Source organism: Tamandua tetradactyla, chromosome 7 (assembly GCF_023851605.1).
Source record: "Tamandua tetradactyla isolate mTamTet1 chromosome 7, mTamTet1.pri, whole genome shotgun sequence".
NCBI classification, from domain to species: domain Eukaryota; kingdom Metazoa; phylum Chordata; class Mammalia; order Pilosa; family Myrmecophagidae; genus Tamandua; species Tamandua tetradactyla.
In genome coordinates, this window is record NC_135333.1 from 51868013 (window position 1) to 51895759 (window position 27747).

Sequence of the window (27747 nt, forward strand, 5' to 3'; positions counted from 1 at the left end):
TAAATGTTCAATCTACTCCATATCACTTAATCTCTCATTTTCTCAGTTCAGCATAGCTGCCTGAAAACTCTCTTTCAACTCACCAAATTCTCTCTTTGACTGCATCTGATATGATGGCAAACTCATGCATACTTTGAATTTTACATTTTCCTTACTGTACTTTCATTTCTAATTTTATTTCTTTTATCAATATGTTTGGACAACTTTTATAATCACCTCCTTTTTGCTAATTTTTAAAATCCTTTCTTCTACTTGTAAACATATTAAATGTACTTCCTGTCTGATGTGTGCTAAGAATTATAGTATATAAATCTACTTCTGCTGCTTCTTAATTTTGGTGCTTGGAGTCCCTGTGTATTTTGTGATTCTTGACTGCGACAAATATCTTGGAACTTTATTTCTGGGAATTCTTTGAAGCCTGCATTCTTTGGGCCCTTTCAGAAAGGACAATTTACATTAGATTCTGTTAGATGCTGAAAGAAAATATCAGCTGGGGAATACTTAAATTTATGGTTTGATGGTTTTTGACCACCCAAATAGAAGGAAGTTGTGTTGGAAACTCACGAGAGGGCCGATGGATTGTTATAAATCCTCAGGGAGAATGACCCCAGCCATACTAAGGACCAAGTTTGAGATAAGACATTTTTCTTGTAGTTCCTTGAGGAGGAAGTCTTTTTAGTTCATCCTTATCCTGAGGGGTTCCAGCCTTGTGTGATGGTCTCCTACTGGATGCTATTCCTTGGATGGCTCCTGGGCTTTGTCTTGTGTTCCTCATGCACTGGGAGGACATAGGAACTAAAGCTCAGTCTGGTTCACCAAATGTTCTTCAGGAGAAAGACATCTTCAATGTGCTACTTACTTCTGGGTTTCCCTTTCACTTAGTCATTGATTTTTGAGTAATTCCCTACTAAGTTACCAGTTGTTGATGTGATTGAGAAGATTCTCAAAAAACAGCATATTAAGCATTTTAGTTTTTGTTCCCTAACGTGAGGGTCTCTCTGGGTAACCCACTCCAATGGCTACTAACAGAAATCCCCCATTAGAAATATATCCCTCTATGTCAGATGCCAGGGTATGTGTAGTAGTCCTTACTAGGTTGTCATGTTAGAGAGGTGAAAACTATCGTTAATGCACATTCGAATCTCAGTCAGTGATAAAGACCTGGAAGATGCCACACAATTTTAGGTAACATCAGAGAAGTCCTTCTAGCACACAGACTGAGGATATATGTGGACCCTCTGCCTGGGGAAATAATCATAAATGATGATAAATTTCAAAATCAACCACTTAAAGTCCTAGGAAATTGTCCTAAGGATCCATGGCAACTGGAGAAACATTTATGTCCAAGAAAATTCACTAAATCTCAAGAACAGCAAAAGTCCATGGCATTTGAGCCATTACCTGCCTCCTCCTCCCTTCTCAACTGTCTGCTCAGAGTGACAGAAATCCCTTGATGAGTGGGGGTGGCCAGGAAGATGAGGGATGTCTCTTTCTACAGCTTCCAGTCTGGGGCTGTGGTTTCTCCTAAGGAGAGGCAGACCACCAGTGTTCCTCAGCTACCCTCAGCTCTGTATTCCAGACTGAGGTTTGGGGGTTGCTCAACCCAGCTACTACTTAGAGGGCAGAAGTTCCACTCTAGACACAGTGTGCTGAGAACACTGAGCCCCAACTCTCTTTTAGGGTGGAGGTCCTATGTCTGGAGAGGGATACCAATAAGACTAGGGGCACCACTCCCACCCAGCGTTTCCTCATAGACCTTCTTACTTTGAGAGAAGTGGCTGTTGTCTCCATCTACAGCTCTGGAGCAGTGGCATTAAGTTTCTGCCCACCAGGAGAGGAAGCATGTAGGAGCAGATTGCTCCATAACTCTCCCACAGGGGAAGGACTTTATTTAGAACAGAGTAAGGGGAAGTTCAAGTCCAAGGCCGCTGTTGAAACAACAGGGATTTTGGATGGTGTACAATTAAGAGGATGCTGACAGTTCCATGAGAACAAAATAGTAGATCAGCTAGAAGTTTAACAGAGAGAACCAGGGAAAGAGAACACTAGGAAGAGTTCTTTCAGGGTCAGAACAACTTCAAAGACTGGTCTCAAAGATTACCCCTAAAAGGGGCTCAACTATAACTGGATCAGACTATGAGGTAACTTACACTCTGGGATAAAAAACAATACAGCAAAGAGCAATTAGTGGAGGCTAATAGAGGGATCTGAGAATTATAAAGAGAGACCAGTCAGAAGCTTAACAGGGGGATCAAGGAAAGATAGAGTCAAAAAGATTCTTTTGAAAGACATTAGTCACCAAATAAAGGACAATTAAGAATGTCACTCTCAGCCTAAGGTTATGTCCTCTAAGTGTGAAATCTGAGGCATTATGGTGGGGAATAGACCTCACTGAACTGGTCTAGCAAAGTTACTAAATAAGAAAGCAAATAAGCAGAAACAAGAAGCTCTGCAGGGGGAAGAGAGGACATCAATATCAGGAAATGCTACAACATGTTATCAATGGAAAATTATGAGACTTGCAATGAAAAAATGAAGTGTGATCCATACATAGGAAAAAAAACAGGCAACAGAAACTAACTTTGAGAGGGCCCAGATACTAGACTTAGCAGATGAAGACTTCAAAGCAGCTATTATAAATATGTAAAACAATATTAAAAATTTTATAAATATGTTCAAAGATATAAAGGAAACCATGCTTAAGGAATTAAAGAAAGGTATGACAATGCTTCATCAAATAATGAAATGTTAATAAAGAGACAGAAATTATAAAAAAGAAACAAATGGAAATTACAGATTTGAAAAGTAAATAACCAAAAAGAAAAATTTACTATAGGGACTCAATAGTAGATCTGAGCTGGCAGAGGAAAGAGTCAGTGAATTTGAAGATAGTTTGATACAGATTATGTAATTTGAAGAACAGAGAAAAAATGAAATGAAGATGAATGGAGTTTCAGTGAAATGTGGCATACCAATAAGTGCACTAACATAATAGAAGAAACGGAAGGGGAGGAGAAAAAGAAGCAGAAAAAAATATTTGTAAAGATAATGACTGAAAACTTCCCAAATTTCAGGAAAAACATCAATCTCCTAACTGATTTAAAAATTAAATGCTTAAAATAATATGTATATAATTTCATTTTTGGTCCTATGACATGTAGAAATGTAATATATTTGACAATAACAGCACAAAGGAGGCAGCTGGGAAAAAGCTGCACTCGCACAAGAAAATGATACCACACTGTAACTCAAATCCACTGGAAGAAATGAAGAGAACCAGAAATGATAAGAAGGTCAATGCAACTAACTATATAAATATATATTTGTTCTTATTTCTTCTCTCAGTTTTTTTAAGGACCTTTTTTATAAAGTAATAATTATAACAAAATGCTTTTGGGTTTGCAACATGTATGGGTGTAATTATAAATCAACAATAGCACAAAAATGAGCAGAGGGAAGAGTTATTTAGGAATAGTAGTTCTATATCTCAATGAAATTAAGTTAATATAAACTGGAAGCAGATTTTGATAAGATGCATACTTAAGCCCTAAAGCTTACAATATTTTAAAATATTTTTTAAATTATGAAAAAATAATTAAAGAAAGGAAAATGTTACACTAGAATATAGTCACTTAATGCAAAATAAAGAAGTAAAGAAAGAGCAGGAGAAAAATACATAAGACATATAGAAAACAAAAAGTAAAATGGCAGATGTAAATTCAACCATAATAAGAACATGAAGTGTGAATGAGTTAAAAATCCAATCAAAAGGCACGCAGAGTTTATCAGACTGGATTAAAAATAAAACAAGCTCCAACTATATGATGTCTACTTTAGATTGAAAGACACAAATAGAATGAAAGTAAAAAAATGGAAAACTATATATCATGCATATAGCAGCCATAAAAGAGTTGAGTGGCTATATTATTATAAAAACAAAACAGACTTTAAAACAATTTTAGGTGACATCAAGAAAGAAGCTGGGTAAACTGCTTGCATTACAAAGGATCTTAATATGGTTTCATGAAAATCTGTGTCTTGGTCCTGATGTGATGTACCTAATAAAAGAAGTCCAGTGCCAGTATGCAGTAACGGTCAGAAAACCTTGATTTTATTCAGGGCTCTATTTTTCTTTCCTTTCCTCAGTTATTTTGCTGAGATCCAAGTGATGCAAATGGAAAGGAAGAGGGTGATGAGATGAGTTATTCCTCAAACATCCCAGGAAATGAATGTGAAACATAAACTGGGGATGAGGTACAGAGGGGAGGAAACTGAATGCTGTGACTACTAGACCGTTCTGGCACTCATCTGAGAAACAAGCTATTATCATCGCCAGGAAGGCCCCCAGACTTGGCTGCCACTCACACCAACGATGGAGAGATATGGGTGTCAAGGCCTTAGCCCACTCCCAGAAAGCCTTATGTTGGACCTGCCATTGGGCTGATGCTGTGACCTCGTCATTGTAATTGCCGGGCCACAAAACATATGACAAGGCCGCACTACTATAGTCTCTGCAGAATCTGATTTCACAGCAGACTTCATGAATCTCTAACATGTTACAGTGTCCCTTAGCTAGGTCCCCCTGCATACAGTCTGTAGAGGGCATGGGAAGGAGAAGGCTGATGGAGGGTGGTTAGCAGAGGCATCACTGAGAAGGGCTAGAAAGTTTCCTCATTTGGCCACACAGCTGGTGAGATACTAGGCTATTGCTCTAAATAAATAACAGAACACCACAATCCCATTACCCTCTTTTAGTAAAACCTTAAAAACAGAAGACTGGAGGAAAAATGGGACTGTAGTTAAGAATGAGAGCTTTGGATTTCCCAAGCTTGTGTTTCATCATTTTCAAAATGGAGGTAAAAAGAGTGCCCAACTTCAAGGGTGGTTGTGAGAATTAAATAAGATAGTCTATGTAATGAGCTTGGCATGGCATCTGGCACTATTTGGCAATTTATGTATCATTAGCAGTTACTGGGTAGAAGTTGAACTGAGGAGACAAGCCTATGTAGGATATATATCACAAAATAACAATAAAAAAAAGGAGATAAACTTTATCTGCTTCTGGTCTAAACATCTACAATTACTGGTGACTCTATAGCCATGGTCTTGGTTCTGCTGGATGATCCTTTTCCAGCTCACACGCAGGCACAGTGCACCCGTCCAAAAGCTCTTTCCCACTCTACAATATCGACTGGGAACTATTCGCCCGTAGATACTGCCTGCCATGCACTGTCACTGAGAGGAGCCCAAACAGCAGGAAGCAGACTTGTCAGCTGCCTACTGCTGGTGAGAGCTCCCATCAGTGGGATGAGGGAAAAGGAGCTGGACAACATTGGAACTGGCTAAGCTTGTGTCTTATGGGTGATTTTTCAAATCCTTCAAGTCTTTAAGATGGTTTGAAAGAAGAAGTGGGTCAGAGCCATGTGGCCAATTCACAGTTGTAGTTGTGAACAGTGAGTTGGAGACACAACTCATTATAGACATACATAATGCATTATAAACAGACACGCATAGAGGAAGTCAGAGAGGGTAAAGGAGGCTCAGAGACTCAGTGGGCCCATTTTGTCATGGATAATAAAGAAACAAAATGCAAGTAAGGTGTCCCTTTAGGTTTTGGTTTTCTATTTATTTAAAAAGCTGTGGAAACCAGCTACAGTGACTTGGGCTGAACAGTTTTCCAATCTCTTATTATGCTGTTCTGGGGTAGACCTAGTAGAAAGGTGGGAGAGAGGGTGAAGGAAAGGAGGGGGAGGAGTCAAATGAGAGACAAAGAAAAATGCAATAAGTGATTTGCCTTAAAGTGAGGAGACTCTATATGCTCCATATCTCTTGGATAATGCTTGGAATATTTATTCCAATTTGAGTGTCCACTGGAAAATAGAGCTCTACTGTCTATCAGCTGTCTTTAAGATCTTTGGAATTTGAACAATCTCTCTTTTGAAAGTGAAAGATCAACTCAAGTTTGTCATAAAGCCAACCTCAATCAAGGACTTCAAAACTAAACGTTCAACAGATGTACAATAGAGATAAAAACCCCAGACACAGCTGACAGAGACAGAGACATATCAACTGCCTCCAACACACATATTTTCCTATTTCTCTGTTGGCAGACTGGCAAGTTTCTGTCTTGGGTAATTGCATTCTGCCTACCCCCAATTCCCTTCAGTCTCCACTGAGAACGGAATCTTTCACTTCTTTACTTAAACTGTTTACAAAACACCAAAGGAGCATTTCAGGAAAAGGGTGGTATATAAATGTTGGATCATGAGTGCTCATGGTGCCTCTTGCAGTGAAGGTTGCTCCGTCCAAACAAGAAGTTGTAGAATAAAGTCAAGAGGAAAGCAAGTAGGAAGCAAAACCAGCCTCACCTTGCACATGTGCTGGCCTGCTAAAGCCTTGGTTAAAAACCACCAGCTGGCCCAGACATGATCCAATAGATTAGCTAACCAGGAAATCAAAAAGTCATGCAATCAGTGAAAGCAGGACTGCACTGGGTCACATTGGCTTGGGTGGCCAACAGAGTTGTGTGGCCTTTTTTGAAAAATGTGTTCATGCAGAGGGTGGATGGGGGGGCGTAGGGAGCGAGGTAGACAGCAAAGGAAAGCAGTGGTGAGGTTACACTGATCTGACTTGCCACAGACTTTCTTTGGTCATTTGATCAAGGTGGTTCACTGCTGGAAAGATTCCAAGCTGAGTATTTTCCAAATACCAACTCCCATCTGGGGCGAAGAGAGTGGCTCCTGTCTCCTCAAGGCTAAAGGATTGGGAATGAGCAATACAACCAGAAGGGCTTCTTGGTCCAGGCCAAAACTGTAATGCCCAGACTGGGTGACTAAGACACTGGATCCTTTGCTCTGCTGGGGTCTTAGAACAAAAAGAAAGAAGAAAATAGTGCTAGAAGACCTGATCTGGAATAACCTCTGTCCAGGATCTCAAGTGGAGCTGTGAGCAGGATTCACCCAGCAGCTGCAATACTCTTCCTTCACCGTCCCCGGCCCCCAACCCAGTCCCAACAATAGCAAACAATAAGCCTTTCAGCCCCACTCTGCTGTTTCAAGTCAGATTCCTGCAGCTATCCTGGGAACTAGAGGTGATGGTTTGTATTGTATCCCTCCCAAAGATAAATTCAAATCCTACCCCCTGGCTTCGAACTTGACCCTATTCCTATTTGGAAATAGGATCTTTGAAGATGTTATTAGTTAAGATGAGGCCAGGCTGGATTAGCCTTAATCTGAAACGATTGCTGTCTTATAAGTAGGTGACATCTGAACAGTCAAAGACAGACACAGAGAAAGACAGCCACGAGATGGAGACTGAGCTATGCCACAAGCCAAAGAATACCACGAGTGCGGCCAGCTGCTGTTGGAACCATAAAGACTTCCTAAGAAACACAGCTCTGACGTTGGACTTCTGGCTTCCAAAACAGTGAGAAATAAATATGTGCTGTTTTAAGCCACTCAGCCAGTTGTCCTTTGTCACAGCAGTCCCAGGGATCAATGATGCTAGACAGATTGTCTTTTTCTCCACTTTAAGAATGAGGAAGCTGAGGTTCAGTCCACCAAATGGATTTGCCCAAGCACACCCGAGGCAGGGAAGGTGCGAGGCCTGGGACTGGCCCCCACCTGGGGGCAGGGGGGGGGTCCTTGGTAAGGAGTCAAAGTTGCCTTGCCACCTAGAGATACAGCAGCTGTGGGAGAAGTACTGTTTGGAAAACTTTTTTAAACCAACCCAAATAATAAGCAAATGGCATCTTACCTAAGTTAAAAAGAAAGTTTGCTTCATCTGTTTTCTTTTTGTTTGTGAAGAGAGAAAACGCTCATTCTCTTTTTCTCAGCTTTCCATAGAGGGAGAAGGCTGTGAACACCAGATCCCAGGAAGAAGCCCCCTTCTCTGCCTTATGGATAAATTGCATTAGCCCCCACCCTGACCAGACTTGGATTTCCTTTGCGGACGAAGGTTAGGTTAGGACTGGATGGGTGAGGAGGGTGCAGGACCTGACAGCCACTGGGTCATAGTAACCGGGGGCAGGGGCCATTGAACTGAAACACAACCCCCCAGTGAGGGCTCGGTTAAGGCCTCCCTGCTCACTGTTCTCTTTCTATTCTAACTTCTCCATGACTGTGTAGGCAAATTAAGATCACTTGGTTCCTCAAGGGCTAGTTTTGGAGAAGGAGGTAGGAATTTCTATTGTGTTTCCTGTGATAGGCAGAAAAATTGCCCCCCTAAGATGGCCATAGCTAATTTCCAGAACCTGTGAATGGGTTTGGCTAATGCAAAAAAGAAGAATTAAACTGGCAGAAGGAATTAAGGTTGCTAACCAGATGACCCTGAGACTGGGGAGAGGATCTTGGCTTACTTGGGTAGGTCCCATGCAATCACAAGGGTCTTAAGGAGTAGAAGTTGGGGGCAGAATAGAGAGAACCAGAGGGACAGCAGTGAGAAGAACTTGCCCTATGGAGCTGGCTTTGAAGATGGAGGAAGGGGGCCAGGGAACGTGGGCAGCCTCTAGTAGCTGGAAAAGGCCAGGATTCTCCTCTCATGCCTTCAGAAAGGAGCACAGCCTACTGGCCTTGGCGTTGGCCCAATAAGATCAAGTCACACTTCTGATCTACAGAACATAAGAGGATGTGCTTATTTTCTTTTAAGTTGCCAAGTTTGTGGCTGTCACAGCAGCAAGAGAAGATTCACACGTTCTCCAATCCAGCTTTGTCAGGAATGAAGCTAATAATGAAGGCTAAACTATATTGAGTGCTTGTCATGTGCCAGTCACTGTTCTAAGTATTTCACATGTATTAGCTCATTTTATTGCTCAAAAGGATCCTGTGAGATAAAGGAGCCTGAAAGATCACAGAGGATTTATACCCAGCCGTCTGTCTCCAGGGTCTTGACATGAGGCTGACACTGAACTTAAATTCTTAGTTTGCTTCTCATGCCTGTTAACATGGCTGCTGCGGAGACTCTCAGACAGAGGCCGCTTAGATTCACCTTCACCTTTCTGGCTCTGTCCCTTCCAAGCTATGAACCTTGGTGAGCTGCTCAACTTAGTGGAAGCCTGGTACTAAAGTGCAAAACAGAAAGCAAGAATTACACACAGTGGTCTAGACATCTGCCCCATGGTAGGTGATAGATAAACATTTGCTGAGTCTCTTTCTGAAGGATGAGAACCTGGTTACTGTGTCCTCAAAAGGAGGGATTACAACCTTTCCATATCGTTTTGCAATACTTGAAATGAAGAAACAATATTTTCCCCTGAAGACATCCACAGAGGAACTAACTGTGTGGATGGTGACTACTTTTGAAACCTTTATCATAGACTTGATCCCTAGGAAATGCAATCTGTGGGCATTTTTTTTTTTAGTTTTTAATTTTAAAATTATACTATATGGTTTTGTTAGTCAATAATCCTATTTCGCTATGAAATGCTATTGGGAGCATCAGCCAGGTATCATTACATGCCTGCTCACCACTACTGATATAATCACGGGTTTGTTTCCCTCCAACTCTGATATTCTGTATAAGGTTCACCTATTTTCTGATTATGCTGACCCCTTAAATTCTTTCAATAAACTGTTTTTAATCATTTAAAAATTACTACATTAAATTTATTATTATTATTGTTTTTCTAAGAAACATTCTACAGCCACCAAGCAAAAAACCAGGCATAGGTTTGAAAGTGTCCAAAAGGTGGCGAGGTCTGGAAGTCAGGCTGAGTGAGAGAGGATTAGTTGAGAAAAAAAGGTAAAATTTAGCTTAAAGAGGAAAAGACCAAGGAAGAAGCAGGGTTAGGTCTTGACATCAGAAAGACATTCTTTGTAACCTGAGAGACCAGAATTAGGCTCAGTGGGTGAGAGTTGGAAGGACGCAGATTTCAGTTCAAAATAAAAGAGAACGGTCTAAGGATTAGACCGTTCTTGAGTGGGTTAACTGCTGTAGAGGCTTGTGGGAGACTCTGGGGCCTCCTTGGCCTCCAAGGCTCAATAAACCGGCTCTCTGCAAAGCCTTTATTGCATCTACTCACAGTCCTACTTAACATGAGGACTCCAAGAGGGCCAAGTTCTGGTTTAAGGCAGGACTTTGGTGAAGGTTCTAGCCCAACTGAAGAATGTGAAATCCCCAGGTCCCACTTAGAGACTGCAGAGCAAAAGGCATCTACGTAAATACAAGACTGAGCAAGCTTCAGAGGCCATACAGATCTGCCTTATCCTTTCCCTGGAACCCATATGGTGGCCACCATACTGCACAAAGCCAAGCCAAATGCTAAATGGATGAAAACATCTCGGAGAGCATGAGCACAAGAGAAAGCACAGACTTTTGTGGGGACTCTACTGGCCCCGGGTCACAGCTGCCCTGTGTGCAGCCAGTGGGTGCCATACTGCTCCTTGGGGGCTCTGTAACCAGGCATCTGAATGTAGAAAGGTCCCGCCTTCGTGGACCTCCTGTATTAGAACCACCTGGGGCAGGCTTGAGACCTGGGAACCAGGCTCTCTGGTGGTGGGGCCAGGCCACTGACTTTTACAAGCCCTCCTGGACTGCTTATGCACATGAAAACTTGAGAACCACTGGAGCTATCAATTTCCATCAGGGGCACAAGTAAAAGTTTCTTTGTACAAGAGAGGCAGGAAACCAAGAGTAAAATACTAAGCAAGAGTAAGAAATGGTTCTTTTCTTCCATGTGAAAAAAATCCAGCCAGGAGATGAGCTTTATTACAGGATAGGAATCTTGCCTGCCTTATTTCCTAGAATCTACAAGAGTGACAGCATGTACAAGGTGCTCAATAAATATTTGTTGCGTAAATGAATGAATAAACGAAAAGTCCTCTGATGGCTGAGGCAGTGAGCTGGATTCCGTACCCAGGTCCTTGGAGGACTAGGCTGACTTGCAGGACGAAGGGCATCCAGCTGCACGACCCAGGCGACTTCCAAGGGACCGTGAAGACCTGCGGCGAGTGGTACGTGAAAGGCTCTCATCAGACTGTTCTCCTCCGCTGTGTGCCAGATAAAGAGTCAGATACTGGGGAGGGCAGAACTGGTGGCACTGCTACGGCCTTTGGCATCACAGGCACCGAGCTCTCTCTGTGGCTCTGCCCCCCAGGTTGCCTCTCTCAGACGTGGGCTCAGGACCAAATTCCAAGTCTGCCCTTGAGAACCTCCTCTTCCCTTTCCCTTTGCCATGCTGAGGAAACGCCGGGTTTCTTTCTTATGCTTTATAGAAGGTGGGATGGTAAACATGATGCCCAGTTTGGGGTGAGGCTGAGTGCAGGGAGCTTGGCTACTTCTCAGTCCTTCTAGAGAGTCCAAATCCAGCAAGAAATGGGGTAAAATGGCTGAGGGGGCTGAGCAATCGCTCACATTTACCACTTCTCCATGTAAGGAATAACTCCCTACATCGCTGGTGTCCCTTCCTCTGGACTTCTATGAGGGCACCTGCTGTTCATGCCCAGGATAAGTCTATGCCCCAAACCACTTGGGTTTCCAGGAGCCAGATACATAAATTTCCTCCCAGGAACTCTCTTCCCTATGTTCCTGGACAGAGTTTCTTCTTTTTTTTTTTTTTTTCAGCTTTGACAAAACAACCTTAACAGGAGGCACAAAGAATCTGCCTTCAGTGCCCTCATTAAACACTTTCCAAGCACAATTAGATGGCAAAAGCACAGTGGCTTTGTGGTTTAGGAAATAATATAATTGTAAACACAGAGAAAATTGCCTGCATCAACCAAACATAGGCAGGACACTGGAGCCTGTGGCTGTCGTTTTGCCTCCAATGAGCTTGGATGTGATATTCCTACTGTGCAGGGAAGATGTGGAGGAGGCAGAGTAATTAAAAAATGACACAGGCACTATCATTATTAGTTAATCACAACCCTAGGGTATTAACGAAATACAGAGCATCTCCTCTCCCAGAGGGTCTAATTAGCCCACAATAACCACACCTCTAATTTTAATTTATTCCCTAAAATATTTTTGGGGGGGGAAAGGGAGTGGTGATCAATAGGAAGAGGCTGTTTGCACTAGAAAATGGTGTAAAAGGCTCTGAGGTCCACTTCACACCCACTATGATGGCTATTATTAAAAAAAAGGAAAATAACAAGTGCTGGTGAGCATATGGAGAAACTGGAAGCCTAATGTATTGCTGGTGGGAATGTAAAATGGAGCAACTGGTTCTTCAAAAAGTTAAACATGGGATGCTTGTTGGAGCTTTCACTGGGTGATGCTCCTAAGGAAGAAATCCACTTACTTGCCAATAAACCAGGGTACTGTCCTGACCCTGTCTTATCTTCAGTACCATGCCCTGTCCCATGAAGACAGATACATAAGAATGAAAGCATAATTCACATGGAGCTACCAAAATGGAGCAAAGCAAAGAGAAATTGAAACTTCCTTCCCTTCCAATGATATTTTGCTTATGATTCACCAAAATAAAAGTACATACCTTCCCTTAGTTGGCCCCAGATATTTGTTTTTATAGATGGTAACAGATATAGGATGTAAAAAGTAAAAGTGGTGATTTCTGCACAAGGGGGCGAACACGTAAATGGAAAAATAAAAATATATAGCTTGTTTTTAACAACTGGTTTGCCCCCCAAACTAAAACACCTGAAAGAGGAGCCAATGAAGGGGAAAACCTACCGTTTTGAGATTTAGTTGTTTTCCCTAATGATTAACGATGAAAAGAGGTGGAGAAAAATGGAGGGGAAGAGGCCCAGTTAACCTTCACATGAGGAACTGATCCCAGCATTAATAAAGCCACCACATAATATTAGTCAAGAATACACTGCAAAGCTAAACGGGCTCTTCCTTTACGTGATTAGCGTCGGCACCCCTGCAGGGGATGGGCAGTTGGCGGAGCACACGCAATTAAGGGGTGTTTTTTGAGGCATGTCGTCTTTCAGAAGCCAAGGTTAGAGCAGGCAGCTCTTTTGAAAGTGCAATGCCTTTCACTGATAGGAAGCTGTTACTCATTCAATATCAGGACATTGGGACACTCTGAAAGCCACCACTTATAAAGTACCTGCAATTTAACAAAACAAAACAAGTACCTTGCTTTACTGTTTTTGTTCTAATGTCAGCTAGTGTTGACTTGCTTTTTAGAGAGCTGTCACACCTGAATATTCACATGTAAGGTGTGGCTGTTTGGCGACAATGAATCGAGGACTTAAGGAGGGTGGATGGACCCTGTAAAATGCCACCATCACGGATCTGGGGCTCTCCTTCCAGAGTGCTGGACTGGGCTGTATAAAGCACTCTTCATTTTGTTGTTCAATCTAGTCACAGAAACATTTGGGTTTCTGTATTGGTCAAACACCGGGGTGGGGGTGGGAGTGGGGGTTACGGTAACAACAAACTGCTCCTCCTTGGAAACCACTGCCTGTGTAGAGGGAGAGGTAGGGCATGCATCCAGTAACCACCTAGGAAAACACAAGTGTTTCTGCACAAGCATGAAGATCCCCCTCATGGCACTGAAGAGGATGAGCTATGCAGGAGGGTCACAAGTCTGACAGACATTGACAGAGTGCCTATTCCCTGCTAGGTATTTCAGACTTCCCTCCTCCCTCCTGCCCTGGGGCTCCTGATGAAGGAGTCTTTGCCCGAGCCAGGGTTAGAAGGGGTGAAGTATTTATGTCGGCTAGATCATGTGGACGTGATCAAGTCTTAGAAGACTTCATGGTGGCAGTGGCATTTGCTCCGATACCTGAAACGTCCAAGGGAATTTAATCTTTTTTTTTTTTTTTTTTTTGTACAGGCAGGCTCCAGGAATTGAACTCGGGTCTCTGGCATGGCAGGCGAGAACTCTGCCACTGAGCCACCGTTGCCTGCCCCAAAGTAATTTTATTATTACTATAAAACATTTTTTTTCTTACCATCATTCAATTTACAGAAATAGTATAAACTATGCTTGGGCGTTAAAATGCTACAATGGGCATTAAAAGCCCCAGTTTTCTCCCCGAAACATGAATCTCCTCAAGCTCAGACACTGTAGGAAATAAGTGCCACAGAGGATTCTCACAGGTGAGGGGGGAACAAGGCATTCTAAGTGGGGCTGGCGAGAATAAAGGCCCATGGTGCATTTGGGGGGAAGAAGAACTATCTGACTGGCCTGGGGGTGTCACTTCCTGCAGTGACAGTTCTGGCAGGAAGGCTGATGTTGAGTCCACTGTCCTCTAGTCTACACTGCAGGGAGCCAGCCGGGGAGGGTCAGAGCAGAGCTGTCTTGCCCTGACAGCAGTGTGCTAAATGGACGGAGGGCAGGAGACAAGTTCGAGGCCTGCCAGTAGGGCAAAGGGAGTGAAAACGAGGGCTTCACACAGGCTGTGCCAACTGGAAGGGAAAGGAGGTATTTCAGAATGGGGGAGCCGACGGCATGTGGGGCAGGTGAGCTGGACGGCTGACCCAGAGACTGGCTGCAAAGACCACCCCGGAGGCTCACGGGAGGCCAGCGAGATGCTGCTGATGAGATGTAATGGGGCAGGAAGAGTAAGTCTCATTTTAGAATTTTAGACTTACCAACGTTGTGGGACCATAGCAGCTGCAGGCCCCCAGTGCCCTTTGTCTGTCTGTCTGCATCTCACAGGCTCATCCTACTCCACCCATGTCATTGGCCCTGGCATATGAACGCCGGAGGTGTAGCTCAGAGCCCAGCTCTTATATCATGGACTTGCTCTGCACAGAGCAGAAGCTTCTCAAGATGTGGATTCACTAGGTCTGCAGGTGACGTCTCTCATGCAGTGCGAGTCTGCAGGCAATCCCATTGCAGAGAAATGTATGGGGTTACAAGAGAACAACCTCTCCTAAGACTGAGAGGTGACATGGTGACTTCAGGGTAAATTCTTGCTGCCTGGCGTTGCCCTCATCTCTGGACTGTCACATTCGAGGCGGCCACTCACAGTCACCTGTATTGACGGCAGCAGAGGTGTGAGTCCATCCCCTCCAAGCACTTTGGGTCTCTGCTGACCCCACACAGGGCAAAGGAAGCTTTGCCCTTTTCTTAGAGCTCTGTGTCTGCCACGGGCTTCAAGGAGGCAAGTCGCACCTTGAAGACGGGGAAAAAAAATACCGCCTGGAATTTTAAGTGAAAACTGTCTGAAAAGCCAATGGTGGGGAAAGGAAAATGTTTCCTAGCATTTTACAATGTTCTGTGCTGTCTAAAGAAATTAGCCATCATCCTGAAGTATGCACTTGACTGAGTCTGCACTTAGAGAAGCATTTGGAGAATTTAAAAATATTCTTCTCTTTAAAAAGAGAAAACAGAAGAAAGTCAGTGGAATATTTTGGTGCATAAACTCAATATTATGTTTTGGAGAGCAAACACCAAAGAAATGTTCACAATGTGATGGTAATAAAACTTGCTCCCAAGCTCTCGAAATTGCCAGACAAAAGCAACACATCTACAAGCTGGGAAGAAGACAAATTGAACTTTCTTTCTTTAAAACCTTTATAGACAATTCGCTTCTTTGTGCAAACACAGAGACATATTCCTTAAAAACAGGCTCAAAACTGGGTAAGGAGAAATGGCCAAGGAATTAATTAACTAAATGGGAGATTGAAGTAAACAAAGGAAAAATTATCATATCAAAATAAAAGACAAGAAACATGATTAAATAAGGCTTCAAAAGACCCGTGAGAAAATCATAAAAGGCATAATATGCATTTATGTGGTTTTTATTCTTTCATGATTTAATTTCCAATTTTATTCACTAACATCTGATAATTGCATGAAACACTCATTCTAACCATGGGCAATTTAAACTATTTTAATTTTTATTTCAAGGCCATGAGACAAAGGAACCTATTGATGGCCTAAGGGGATTTTTTTTTTTTAACAAAAATTAAAACTTAATCTTTCATGTTTTAAAGCTAAGGCTTTAAAATCACTTATAATAATGCTATAGGGAGACTTTTCCTGGGTATGCAAAATTGAAATGATAAATTTACAGTTATGAAAAAAATTAATAGTTTGGGGATTGAGTTGTTCCTTTCCTTTCTCGATGAATTTGTCTGAAGCTTAAGAGATGGAATTTTAAAACTGTCTGGGGAAGGTAGAGGAGGGCTCAGCGCATTTCACAATTTGACTGGACTCGCTAATGGTCCAACAGCACATTCTGTTTATTATTATTAAAAAAATAATAGTGGGCTTGGCTTGGGGTATGGCTTCCAACCCCTTTTATTTCACAGGAAATTGCCCTGATTAAGTGGAGAGTCATGAATTTTACTAACCACATTTTTTTGTGACTTTGAAAAAGTCCCTGATGGAAATTAGACAAATAGTTTACTTTCACTTAAATGCCAGATTTTTTTAGTTACACTTAAGAAAAATAATTGAAATGTGGATTTAAATGGTTTCTGCTACCGCACATCAGGATTCTAATGAAATACTTTCAGCGATTATGCAAAGCATTCCTCAGCAGAGAAAAGACAAATCACTTTCAATGACACCGCAGCTAGCAGGATGGACGGATGGGCAGGGGCCACTCTAGGAGTAAAAGGAAGGATGCTTCGCTAGTAGCGGGGAGGAGAAAGACCATACACCTCAAAACACTCCCCCTTGCACCCTGGCCTTGGGCAGGAGTGGGGACTAGAAGTGGTCAAGAATGTTTAAAATTCATTTCTGACAAATATGTACACTATGCGCCTGAGCTGTTTAAGTTTTTCCCGTTTTAAGAAGGTTATGCCCTATTTGTGCCCCTTGCCCTGCTGGGCAGAATGAGCGTGCGTCCGCTGGCCAGAGCTGACTTGGCCCCAGCTTCCCGCCCCCCTCCGCGCACGGCCCTGCTAAGCCAGACCCTGCCTCAGCCTTCCCGATTGCTCTGCACAGCCTGGAAGGTTCTGGCCCTAGGAATCTCCACCCCGCCCTTCACTTTATTCAAGTTTCTGCTCACTCGTTGCCTTCTGAGAGAGGAACAGCTTCCTTCACCCCCTCTGCTGGCTGCATTGTGGTCTGTTTTCTCTCCCTTCACAGCCCTCATCTAGCACATCTTTCAGCATCGTATACTTACTTGCTTATTCCTGGCAGACTGAAGACCTGCGAGAGCAGGGGTGGTCTGCTTGGCTCACTGCTGTGTTCCCAGCACCAGGGACAGGACCCAAGACCCCAGAGGCAGTTAATAAATATTATTTATCCAATTTCACAATCTACACTGACCAGCTGTCATCTGCTTTTGTTACTTGGCTTCTTTAACTGACAAGTCTCCTTTTAAAGAAGGATGAAGTATCTTAATACCTGGTTCTGATTTCCCTGGACCAAGGCCCAATCCAGGCCAAATATTGCAACAGAAATTCCTATTTTAGTAAAAAATGCTTCCCTTCCCCCACCCCCACCCCCAAGTACACGGAAGGCCACACACCCTTAAGCAAACTGTTTGTGATAATGGTCTGCTTTTGTAGTGGCAGAATTTTCAATATAATGTCAAGTGCATCAATGTTAAATTATTTGAGAGCCATGGTCTAAGCTGTGGGTAACAGGACTTCTTGCTTTTCGTTTTCTCAACTTCTTATCTATGATTGGGTCATTTCTGCTGGTCACCCTCTCATAAAAGTGAGGGAAAAGGGCAAGGTTTGAAAAATTACAGTCATTTACTTGTGCCAAAATAAAGTTAATATTATTTTCTTTAAAAAAGTAAATCCTTTTTATTTCTACATAAAAACAAACAAAAATACAGATTGTGAGTGATTTTTAGCTTTGCTTTCCCAAAACAAAATACAGTAAAAAAAAAAAATCAGCTTCTGATTAAACATACAATAAAACGTATATACCATCCTCTGTGCTATTTGAATGGAATCATTTCATGGTGCTCACAGGGGAGATAAAAATTCCTACTTCAAGAAAATACTTTCCAGTCTGGTTTATAACACATAAATTTGAGAGGCCAAGTTTTTCTTTGTTTTTAAGAAAACTTACTTTGTTTTTATAAGGGGGGCAATTTATCCAGGCAAAAATGTTTATTTCTCAAAAGGGGCCACTGAAGGATATATTTAAATCACAAATTTTCGTATTGCATTATGGCTGTAAATTTAATTTACTGAAAAAAATGACAAAGTCGATTTTTCAGGACTCTTATTTAGTATATAAAATGAGACCTGTATATGGTAATGGTGCATTTTTGAAGACGTTTTTGAGAATGGAGTCAATACATCTACATGCTGTTGCTATGTGCTCACTGCATGTTGAGGGGAGATCCGCTGGCCTCTTCTAAATGTCTCCTGGGTTTCTCACAGTGAAGTGTGTTGGATACACAATCTTTTATAAATAGGGCCAGGGCTGCTGCTTTCCAGAGTCTAAAGGCCTGGAAAAAGTTGACCTGTGTGCGCTATATTCTTCATTTTGAGTTTCCGGAAAGAAACCCTGCACTACGTTCAAACTGTTTTGCTCCTGGTTTAGTCTTTTTGGCACAGAGATAGAGCACTATGGGGTTTTCAGGGTTGGAAGGAAGCCTAGAGATACTGCAGGCCCTGCCCTCCATAAAAGAGAAGACACTAAGACCATTGAGCAAGATCTAGAACATTCAGAGAGGAAGAAATACCAGTGAAACATTCGCCCCCTTTTTTTTAAGCAGCTATATGATGTCTGACTTGTATGAAAAAAAAATGGCATCTGATTTTGAAAGAGGCAATAAAATTTCTGGGGAAAAAAATACTTGAAAACACAAAGCCCAGAACCTGACTACAATGCACAAGAGAGAAGGTGCCCTCTAGATTGCAGATTTAAAACTGAATTTGTGGCACCATGGGATCGACAATTTCCTTCCTGACCAAAGGGGTAAAAAGTGTAATAAAATAAGGCATCAGTAGTCAAGAGAGATCAAGTGGAGTCAAGAGGCTATTTTGGAGGCTGCTCTTATGCAAGCTTCAATTAGATAGTTCTAATTGCCGGGCTTGCTAAACCCCAACCAACATCACTCCTGTTGGCTCTTCAGAACATTTAGAGCTGGAACTGAGACTCTACAACAGCTGCACACACTAGGTTTGCCTTCCTGGAACCTATAATTTCTGGAAGTTTCCTAGGTCAGATAAATCCTGGAATCCAGAGGAACCAGCCCTTCCAGGATAATCAATTAATTATATCCTCCTACTCTTTAGTGTGGATAACTCTTCTCAACATGAGAAGTAAGAATGGGCATTGCCCAAAGATCCCTATAGATTGGAGAAGGATTAAAGGAGAAGGAGATATAACAGAGAAAATGGGATTTAACAAATAAGTATGGCTGCCGAGTCACTATATTAATATTTCGTCTAACCGCCAGGGTTTTGGAGCAGCTAGAAGGAGAAATTTGGGAGGATGGAATGGTAGCCTGTGACGAACTCTGGGACCTGTTCTATAACTACTTGTTGAAGAGCGCTTTGAAAATTATTGCTTTTCTCTTTTTGCTTTGTATGTATGTTACATTATACAATAAAAACAATGAAGATGGAGAAGAAAAAACTGAACGGGAAGGTTGGAGCAGGTGTGAGATATAACATTGAAATGTCAGAGATTCTGGGAGATAAAACAGAGAATTTGCAAATTACCAAGAAAAAATCAACAGAAAAGGACAGGACAAAAGCATGACTTTTTAAGGTTCTTTACAAGGACAGAGACTTAAGTGAGGATGTAATGGATGACAGACTTTCTTAAACAAAACAAATGGGTAAAAACTGCTAGGATAAGGAATTCTTTTCCGGAAACTTTCATCGTTTTACTCCTCAAAAATAAAACACACATGCACATTCAAACCTTCTTTCTCAGAAATGAATAAATAAATAAAACCACTTAGGTGCCCAGGGAAAATCTCCTGGCCCTGTCCTGAAGCCATGTGCCCCTCTGCCTTATGCCTGGGGTGGGGGTGCAGACGTGGGGCCCTTCCGCCCCCACTGAGAGGGAAGAGCCTTCCTTACCAGGACTCGTGAGGGCCCCCAGGGCGCTGCTCGTCGTGGACAGGGGGTTTGCACTGGTGCTGGTGGCTGAGGTCTGGGCCGCAGCGGCGGCTGCTGCCAGCGTGGCCAGGTTCTGTAACTGTAAAGCGTTCATTCCTGTGGAGGGGAGAGATGTCATGTTAGCCATAGGGCTAGCTTTCCCGGTTCCCAACAAGATGCCACTCATCACCTGGGCAGAGGCCACTGAGTCCCTTGCCCCAGGGACTGGGGCAATGCTAGGCTCGGAGGACAGTGCCTTCCATTCTTTGCGACATGACCCTCGATTCCTAGAAGCCCCTGTAGGAGGAATCGCTGAGAGCATCCTTCTCGGTAGAGGCCTCCCCATGTCCTCTTACACCTGCCCCTCTCTGTGTTGCAGAGGTGAGGGGAAAGACAAGAAGCAGATTTCCCTGTGTGGGTAGGCAACTTCTCCCACGCAGTTTCAAAAAACGGTATCACTGGGCATGGGTTGCTAAAGGAAGGGCTTTGAGGTACACCCTCGCTCCCCTAAGTGTGACAGCTCTGGGGATGAGGGAGTCCAGAGGTCATCACTGTATACTGGTTCCAACTCTCCCCTAAAGTTGAAGTTCATCTCTGTGTGCCTTTGGGCAAGCTCCTTAACCTCTCCACGTCCTGCCCGGTGGGTGGCACTGCTATCTGCACCTGACCTCAAAAGGTAAATGCAGTTCATTAGCTCAGTATCTGGCTTTGGAAAGGCAGTACCCAATAACTGCTAGGTGCTGCTTATTATTCCCATCGAATGTTTGTTTCCAGCCAGATTTCGAATGTGAACTCTATGATGTGTTCGTACTGGGAACTCAAACTGTATTTGATGAATAAAAGAATGGATGAGTGAAAATGACAGTGCCTTAATCCTCTTAGAGGTATTTGTATTTACACTGAACTTGAAGTCTGGCTAAAGAAGTTTAAGGAAAAAAAATAGCTGAGAAATGAAATTTTGTAAGAGCATGAGGGTGGGATTAGTCAAGATTTGGGTCTGTCACTGGGAGGCTGGCCATGCCTGGGGTCTGGGCTCTATGCTTTTATTAAAAAAAATTATGTGTGTGTGTGTATACATATATGTATATATACACACACAGATATAACATAAAGTCTGTTATTTTAATGATTTTCAAGTAGATAAGTCGGTGACACTGGTGGTCACATTCACAACACTGCCATCACCCCAAATGGAAACTCTGCATCATTAGGCAATAACTTTCCCTCCCCCCTGCCCATGTGTTCACTTTTAATGTCCTTTATCTTTCCCCTTTAAGGTTTCAGCCCAAGGGTTCTCTGAACGTGCAAAGGACTTTTCTGTGATTCCCTTCACGGTAAGAGGAATTCTCGTGCACATGGGGAAGAAGGAAACGGAGCTCTTCTTATATGGATGGATTTTATAGAGAAAGACATTGAAGTAATCAGCTTAATTTTACCTTCTCATGCCTCAAAATCCACGTACTTAATACATGTCTACTGAACACACCTAATCTGCTGTAGGGAGAGGGGCCTGAGAACTGCTTCCACAGGTATTGGGGGTGGACAGAGGGGCGAGAATGTTCTGGCTCAGAAAGAAGCGGGCGCTTGGCAGTACCCTTTTCCTCCCCTCGGTCCCGCCTCCTCAGTCAGGGTTTACTTCCACTCAGGAAAGTGTTCCTAATGGCGCTGCTGCAAAACGGGTTCCCGTGTTGTTCAAAATGATACTCTACCTTCTTCCAGGAGACACCCCGATCTGTTGGCTTATGGGGAAAGCCAAACATCTGTTTTTCAAAACCCGCTTGCTTCGTGGGGATGCTTAGCAGCAGGATACAATCGTTCGTGGAATCCAGCGACTTTCTGGAGGACAAGTGCAGGCTCCAGGCCACCCTGCTATATGCAGCAAATGCCAGTGGGGACAGAGACGTCCCTCATTCCTTCTGACCAAGGGCCAGACAGGGCCGTATTCATAAGGCTGTGGGAACTGAGAAGGCATGGATCTTATTTTTTGGTTATACTCTAGGAAAATGGAAATGGAAGAAATATGGGTGCCAACTGGCTTTAGTGCAGACCCTCTTGGAAGGCCTAGCTGTGAGCTACTTTGCAAGGAGGGAGGTGCACTGCACTGACGTGTGACTTGGGTTCCTGCTGTTTTAATGAGGTAAACCAGATGATCCGACATCACCAGCAGATGGCTGCGCACACACAAGGAGAGGGCTAAGGAATAAAAGCCCTGACATGCACCTGGTACATATTAAGAAGCAGCAGGGCCACTACTCTAGACTCAGGTCATAAGCTCCTCTTTAGAAGGGAACCTCCAAGTTAGCACCACAGGCCCCCCTAGGCTGGCAGGCACTGCACAGTTGGCCAACTTGGCAACACAGCTGGGTCAGAGAGGACCAGACCCTCGGCCGAGACCTCACAGCCTGGGCTCAGGGGCCGCACCTCACAAACTTGCTCTGCAGAGTGGGGGTTTGTATTTACCAAGCACACTTTCGACACAGTCTCTACAAAATCCCTTATCTCTTTGTTTTCAGCTCTTCTGTGGTTCTCATCAAATCCTACTTTGACATTATTTGTATGTATTTATCTTCCTAATTAGAAACTGTGTTCCCTGAGGACAAAGATTTTGCTTTATTTATCCAAACACACACACACACACACACACAACAGTGATATATATATATATAGTTGGTGATGGAGAAATCTTTGTTGGGACAGATGAAAAGGGTAACTAATAGTATAAACTTCCCAAAAATTGTTATAAAGAGTATTGTCTAAGCACCCAACCAAGTTTTCAGTTTTCTAATTCTTTGTTAGTTCTCCAGTATTTACAACAGCATCAAATATTGACTGTTTCCTTCAATCGTTGATTAATCCCTTCTACAAATATTAGAACCAGGTTTACTCCTTATCTCACCCACCAACATTCATGGAAAAATAACAGTGTTTCAGCTGAGCTGACAATAGTCAGGTTTTTCCACCACTGCCCCCTGCCTTTCAGAATCCAGAGCGGAAGATTTGGGAGTCTGCTGCCGACTCCCCCTCTGTGTTTCCCCATCTTGCCACTCTACCACCTGAGAGACCAGCTCCCTGCTCCCTGCCTGGTAGGGAAAGGTCACCATGCTGGGGCGTAGCTGACCCTGTCCAGCCATCACAAGGCAAGGGGAGAAGATATGGGCTAAAGGAAGCAGGGAGGTGGAGTGCACAGGAGAGGCCAATAGACCCCCCAACATCTAAGGGATTTGGGGAAGAGGTGGATGGAGAGAATCAGGTAGGCCGGTGGACCCATGCTAGCCCATCTGTCTGCCCGTCCGCCCACCCGTCCGTCCATCCATCCGTCCATCTGTCCATCCATTCAGTGCCAGAGCCTGTGAAAGGCCATGAGGACAAAGTAGAAAATAATACAGTCCTTGCCCTCAAGGAGCTTATACTGAAGCAGGGAGGGACCAGTGATGGGGAGTAATCCCTCCACTTCATCTGCTCCCACTCATTATCTGGTTCTGTTTTCCCCTTCTTTGGATAAAGGTGCCTGTCCCTATTTCTCCATTCTTGCCATAGGCAACTTTTTTCTCTTCTGGCCCAGGCACACTCTCCCCCTCAGCCAGCCCACACAGTTCCCCGAAAGGGCACAGACAGAGGGCACATATCCCCAGGAGGGAGCTGCAGCTGGCCTGGATAAGGAAAAATAACGACATGTAACTTCATTGACTTCACTCTGGTAAGATGGGCCCCCCAAAGCAGAGGCAATAATCTGGGTGACTAGGCATGCAAACCATGTATGCCTTATGAAATCCAACAGTGTGCTGATATCAAGATAGCGAAAAAAGTTGGGAATACGGGGATTCAACTTTTCTCCTTCATTACTTAGGGAAAAAAAATTCTCAAAACAATGAAATTATATACGAAACAGATGTGCAATATGCCTACTTGAAATTTAAGATTTAAAAAAAAATTATTTATAAGAAGAAGGGCATGGAAATTTAATTTAATGTTCACCTTAGGTAATTTTGTGTCTTATTGTTCATAGCAATTACCATAAATCTGCATATCAATAAGCGCGAACAGATGTCAGTTGTTACGGGCGCTTGCCAATCAGGTCTGTTAAAAAGTGACAGATGGGTGGTTATGGAACATTCTCATAAGGCCTATTAGCACATTCTCAGGGAGAACCTAAGGCAGCAGGGTTGGAGACTCAGCTATGGAAAGAATAGGACCTCTGTAGGTGCGCGATGCACAATTCCCAACTCTGGGAGGGGCATGTCCAGTGCAAGGTCCTTGGACCGCCTGGATACTGGTTCTGCAAATGTCTTCTCTCTTATCCTCTGTGCCAGACATTTCAAGACTCTCTGGGAAGGGATCCTTTTTTTTTTTCCACATGGGCAGGCACCGGGAATTGAACCCAGGTCTCCAGCATGGCAGGTGAGAACTCTGCCTGCTGAGCCACCGTGGTCCACCCAGGGAAAGGATCCTTGAAATGATAAATGCATAGCTGTGTTGTTTTCTCAGCAAGTATGTCGCACACAGCCATGTTATGGTTACTTTTAAAATTTGACCAGGTATGGCGGAAGGGAGCTGCTGCCCACTTCACCAATGATCAATTAAAACAAACTCTCCTGTTTATCTGCAGAGGCTCCTCTGCAGTTACAGCAGCATAGTCTCTATTATTTGTTAAATAACAATTCCTTGTCCTAGAAAACAAACAAACAAATTCTGACAAAATATGACCCAGGCCTAATAAATCTGTACTGTTTTTCAGAACGAACAGAGGCAATTTCCTGTTACTCTCTCTGAGTTGCTGCATTTTTTTTTCACAGTTTTGAGGCTCTCTCTGCAGTGTAAGGCACCGACATTTCTTTTTGGACAGCCAAACCATTTGTGTAAGGACATCCTGCAATTTGGGTTTATTAGGCAAACATACCTCAAATTGCTGAATGCAGAACACTGTTTTTCAAATTTGGGGGCAACAGAGAACTCAGAGTTTGGATCAAGCTGTCTTGGATTTGAAACCTGAATCTGCCAACTTTCCTGCTTTGCAACTTTGGGCAAGTCTGCTAACTTCTCTGAGCCTCAGTTATCCCACCTGTGAAATGGGATACTAACAGCCCTTACCTCATAAAATTGCCCTTTGGGAATTCTGTACCCTAATCCATGTTACCTGACACTTTGGAGCTGCTCATAAATTATTTAACCTTTTCACGCATCAGCGTTTCCAGCTGTTATGTAGGGACCTGAAGTGTCCCTGGGAGGCTCTGAAGGCAAATAGCACAACTGTTTCAAAGTTTATGAAAACCAAAATTGTGAAATATCACCCTTGTTTTTCTACTAGGGTGCTCTTTTTTTCAGATTTTGAGATATATTCATTTACCATACATCCCAGCCAAATTATACAATCAATACTTCATAGTATATGGTACTTTTGAGAGGACTGTTCTCAAGAAAGTTTGGACTGAAAAAGCCACTTTTCCTTTCTTCATCCTCCTTCAAAAAAAATCTAGACTCAGCCTAAACTCAGGCTTCAATTTCTGAGATTTCAGAAACTCACTGGACACATAGCATAGCTGAGTGAGAAATGGACAAGTGTAGACGTTTTAGGGAGGAAAATAAAACCTATCAACTTCAAAACTATACAATAAAAGCATGTGGCTTATAAAGATTTGATCCTAAACCACTCTCCGCATTTAAATTCCATATTTATTAAGTTTCTCTTTTATATAGTCATAAAACACATTTGAAGTTTTATGTTATTTTCAGTTTGAGAGGAAAACAGTACGATTTGGGGGGAAGAAAAGGAGACTTGATGTCTCTTTTGATTTTATTGATGCGAGTACTTACAGTTACCTGCCATCTAAAATTTCTTTTTTCTGTTTCTTTTTTTTTGGGGGGGGGGGCTTTATTTTCTCTTCTCCTCAAAAAGAAAATGCTTCACCTCATATAAATGAAACATTTTAGGCTCTGGTTATAAACATCAATCTCCTGAAGGAAGGGCCATTACGTCTGGAGAACTGTTCACAATAAAATATTAGTGGTTCTCGAAATGATATTTCACTCTCTTTGGAGATAGTGTTCCAAGCTGGACTACTTGAATTTTATATCTGGAGTTTATTATATGCCACTGAAAGCCATAAAAGCAGCATTTGAATTGTGTATGTGCTACTCTTTTCTCAGTACTCCACAGCATCCATCACTCGACAAGCATTTCACCATCAGGTGGGGTTTGGGCGAAATCACCTCTTGGGCTCCTTCAACCTGAACAGCACATTGCTTCTACTGTGTACAATCACGGGCCAGTGCTCTGTGAGCTGTGTGAGTGTACACAAACCCCTGCTCTCTCCAAATCTTCAACAGCCCACTCATGAAGATAGCTCATCAGTTTATAGAATGGTTTTTTGGTTTATATGCCAGTTTACAGCCAGATTGCTTAATTCCAAAACTGAGCATTTATACTTAAGTTCCACTTGGAATGTATCCAGAATATAAATTCACACCCGCCGATTCAGCGCTGTGTCCGCGCATCTGCTCAGAAGGCATCACGTGGGCCTCTCTGAGTTGGGTGCTCCGGATGGGCCGACTTCACCAGTCTACAAGCCGGGCCCTGCCTGGAGCTCAGAGTAGGGTGTGGGATGTGTCGGGAGGTCACGGCGGTGTTTGCAGAGGTAAGGGAGGCAGACGAAAGGGGGCATTAGGGAAGCCCAGAGGAGGGGCACCCCTCCCACAGGTAGGCGAGCTGGAGAGCTTCCTCTATGGCGGCACCACCATGTCCACTTAACCATACTGATTTAGATTACTGGTAAAAAAAAGTTAAGCTCTACTGTCAGGAGAGGACAAAGGAGGAGTAAACAGAACTCTTCTTTATTGGGGGGTGGGGGAAAACACCCCAAAAAATAATGCTTCAAACACTCTGGAAGATGAAACCCGATTATTCCTTTGAAAGAAGGGCACCCTTTAAAGAAATTGCCAGGCAGACAGAGCTCTGGCACCTACATCCTTAATCCTCTCAATATTTGAGATGGTGGAGGGTAAGGGTAACTGACTGCTCTGCGTTGGATTTCACAGCCTCTGCAGTCTGAGTGTGCTGCATTTAATATCTTGAAGGTTAAGAAAAGAGATATTTTGGGAAGCCTGGAGCATTTACAGAATGACTTTAAATTAGCCATCTGCTCCCTGGCACCTCCTAAGGTGCCTCCAGAATACCTTGAAGTTTTTCACTGAGCCCTCAGAGCCTGTGGGTGGCCCCTTCCTGACCTGTGCTTGGCCAGCAGGGGAGCATACATCCTAAGGAGGACGGACAGGGTGTCCTGTCCACTGGCAGTGGCCTGAGGACCAATGACCTTCTCTGCATAACCCAACTGCGGGGGTCGGGGAGGCCAAGGTTTCCTCCAGGGAAAGCCCTCCACTTCAGATCTGGAACAGGCCATAGTAGTGGGGGAAACCCAAATCTTCCATTGACTGAAAATGTGACAAATCACAGCATTTATTATAGAGTTTGCAATTGGGAGGTGGGCTCTTTTAAAACACAGAAAACTCCCTGAATATTTTACTTATGTCTCTCCAGTTCCCTTCATAGAACTAAATATAAATTAACCATTCTATGCGAATCTCAGCTCCAAGGCCAGCTTCAGAAATAAAGATACTGCTGAATGATTTAACTATTTATCATGTAAAGACCTAGCTTTTATCTAATAACCCCAAAGCTATATTACAATGGATCAGGCAAGTAGTGCCAGCAGCTTTAACATCCAAAGAACAATCCTGTAGTATTTTTTTTTTGTATGCTACATGGTGGGGTCACAATTCATTATTCTTTCATGTAAGCATCCCGTTATTGCTGCACCATTTGTTGAATTTTCATTTGTTTGTTTTTTGCGAAATGCATGGACTGGGAAT

General features: G+C 43.2%; 1 protein-coding gene across 11 annotated transcripts in view; it reads right to left on the reverse strand.

Moving 5' to 3' along the window:
• CELF2 (CUGBP Elav-like family member 2) overlaps positions 1–27747 on the reverse strand; it is a 506203-nt gene that overhangs the window by 25489 nt on the left and 452967 nt on the right. For all 11 annotated transcript variants that reach the window (XM_077169455.1, XM_077169448.1, XM_077169444.1 and 8 more), the window contains one exon: positions 19867–20001. In XM_077169455.1, the coding sequence (XP_077025570.1) occupies positions 19867–20001 (135 nt within the window). The remainder of the gene's footprint in view (positions 1–19866; positions 20002–27747) is intronic.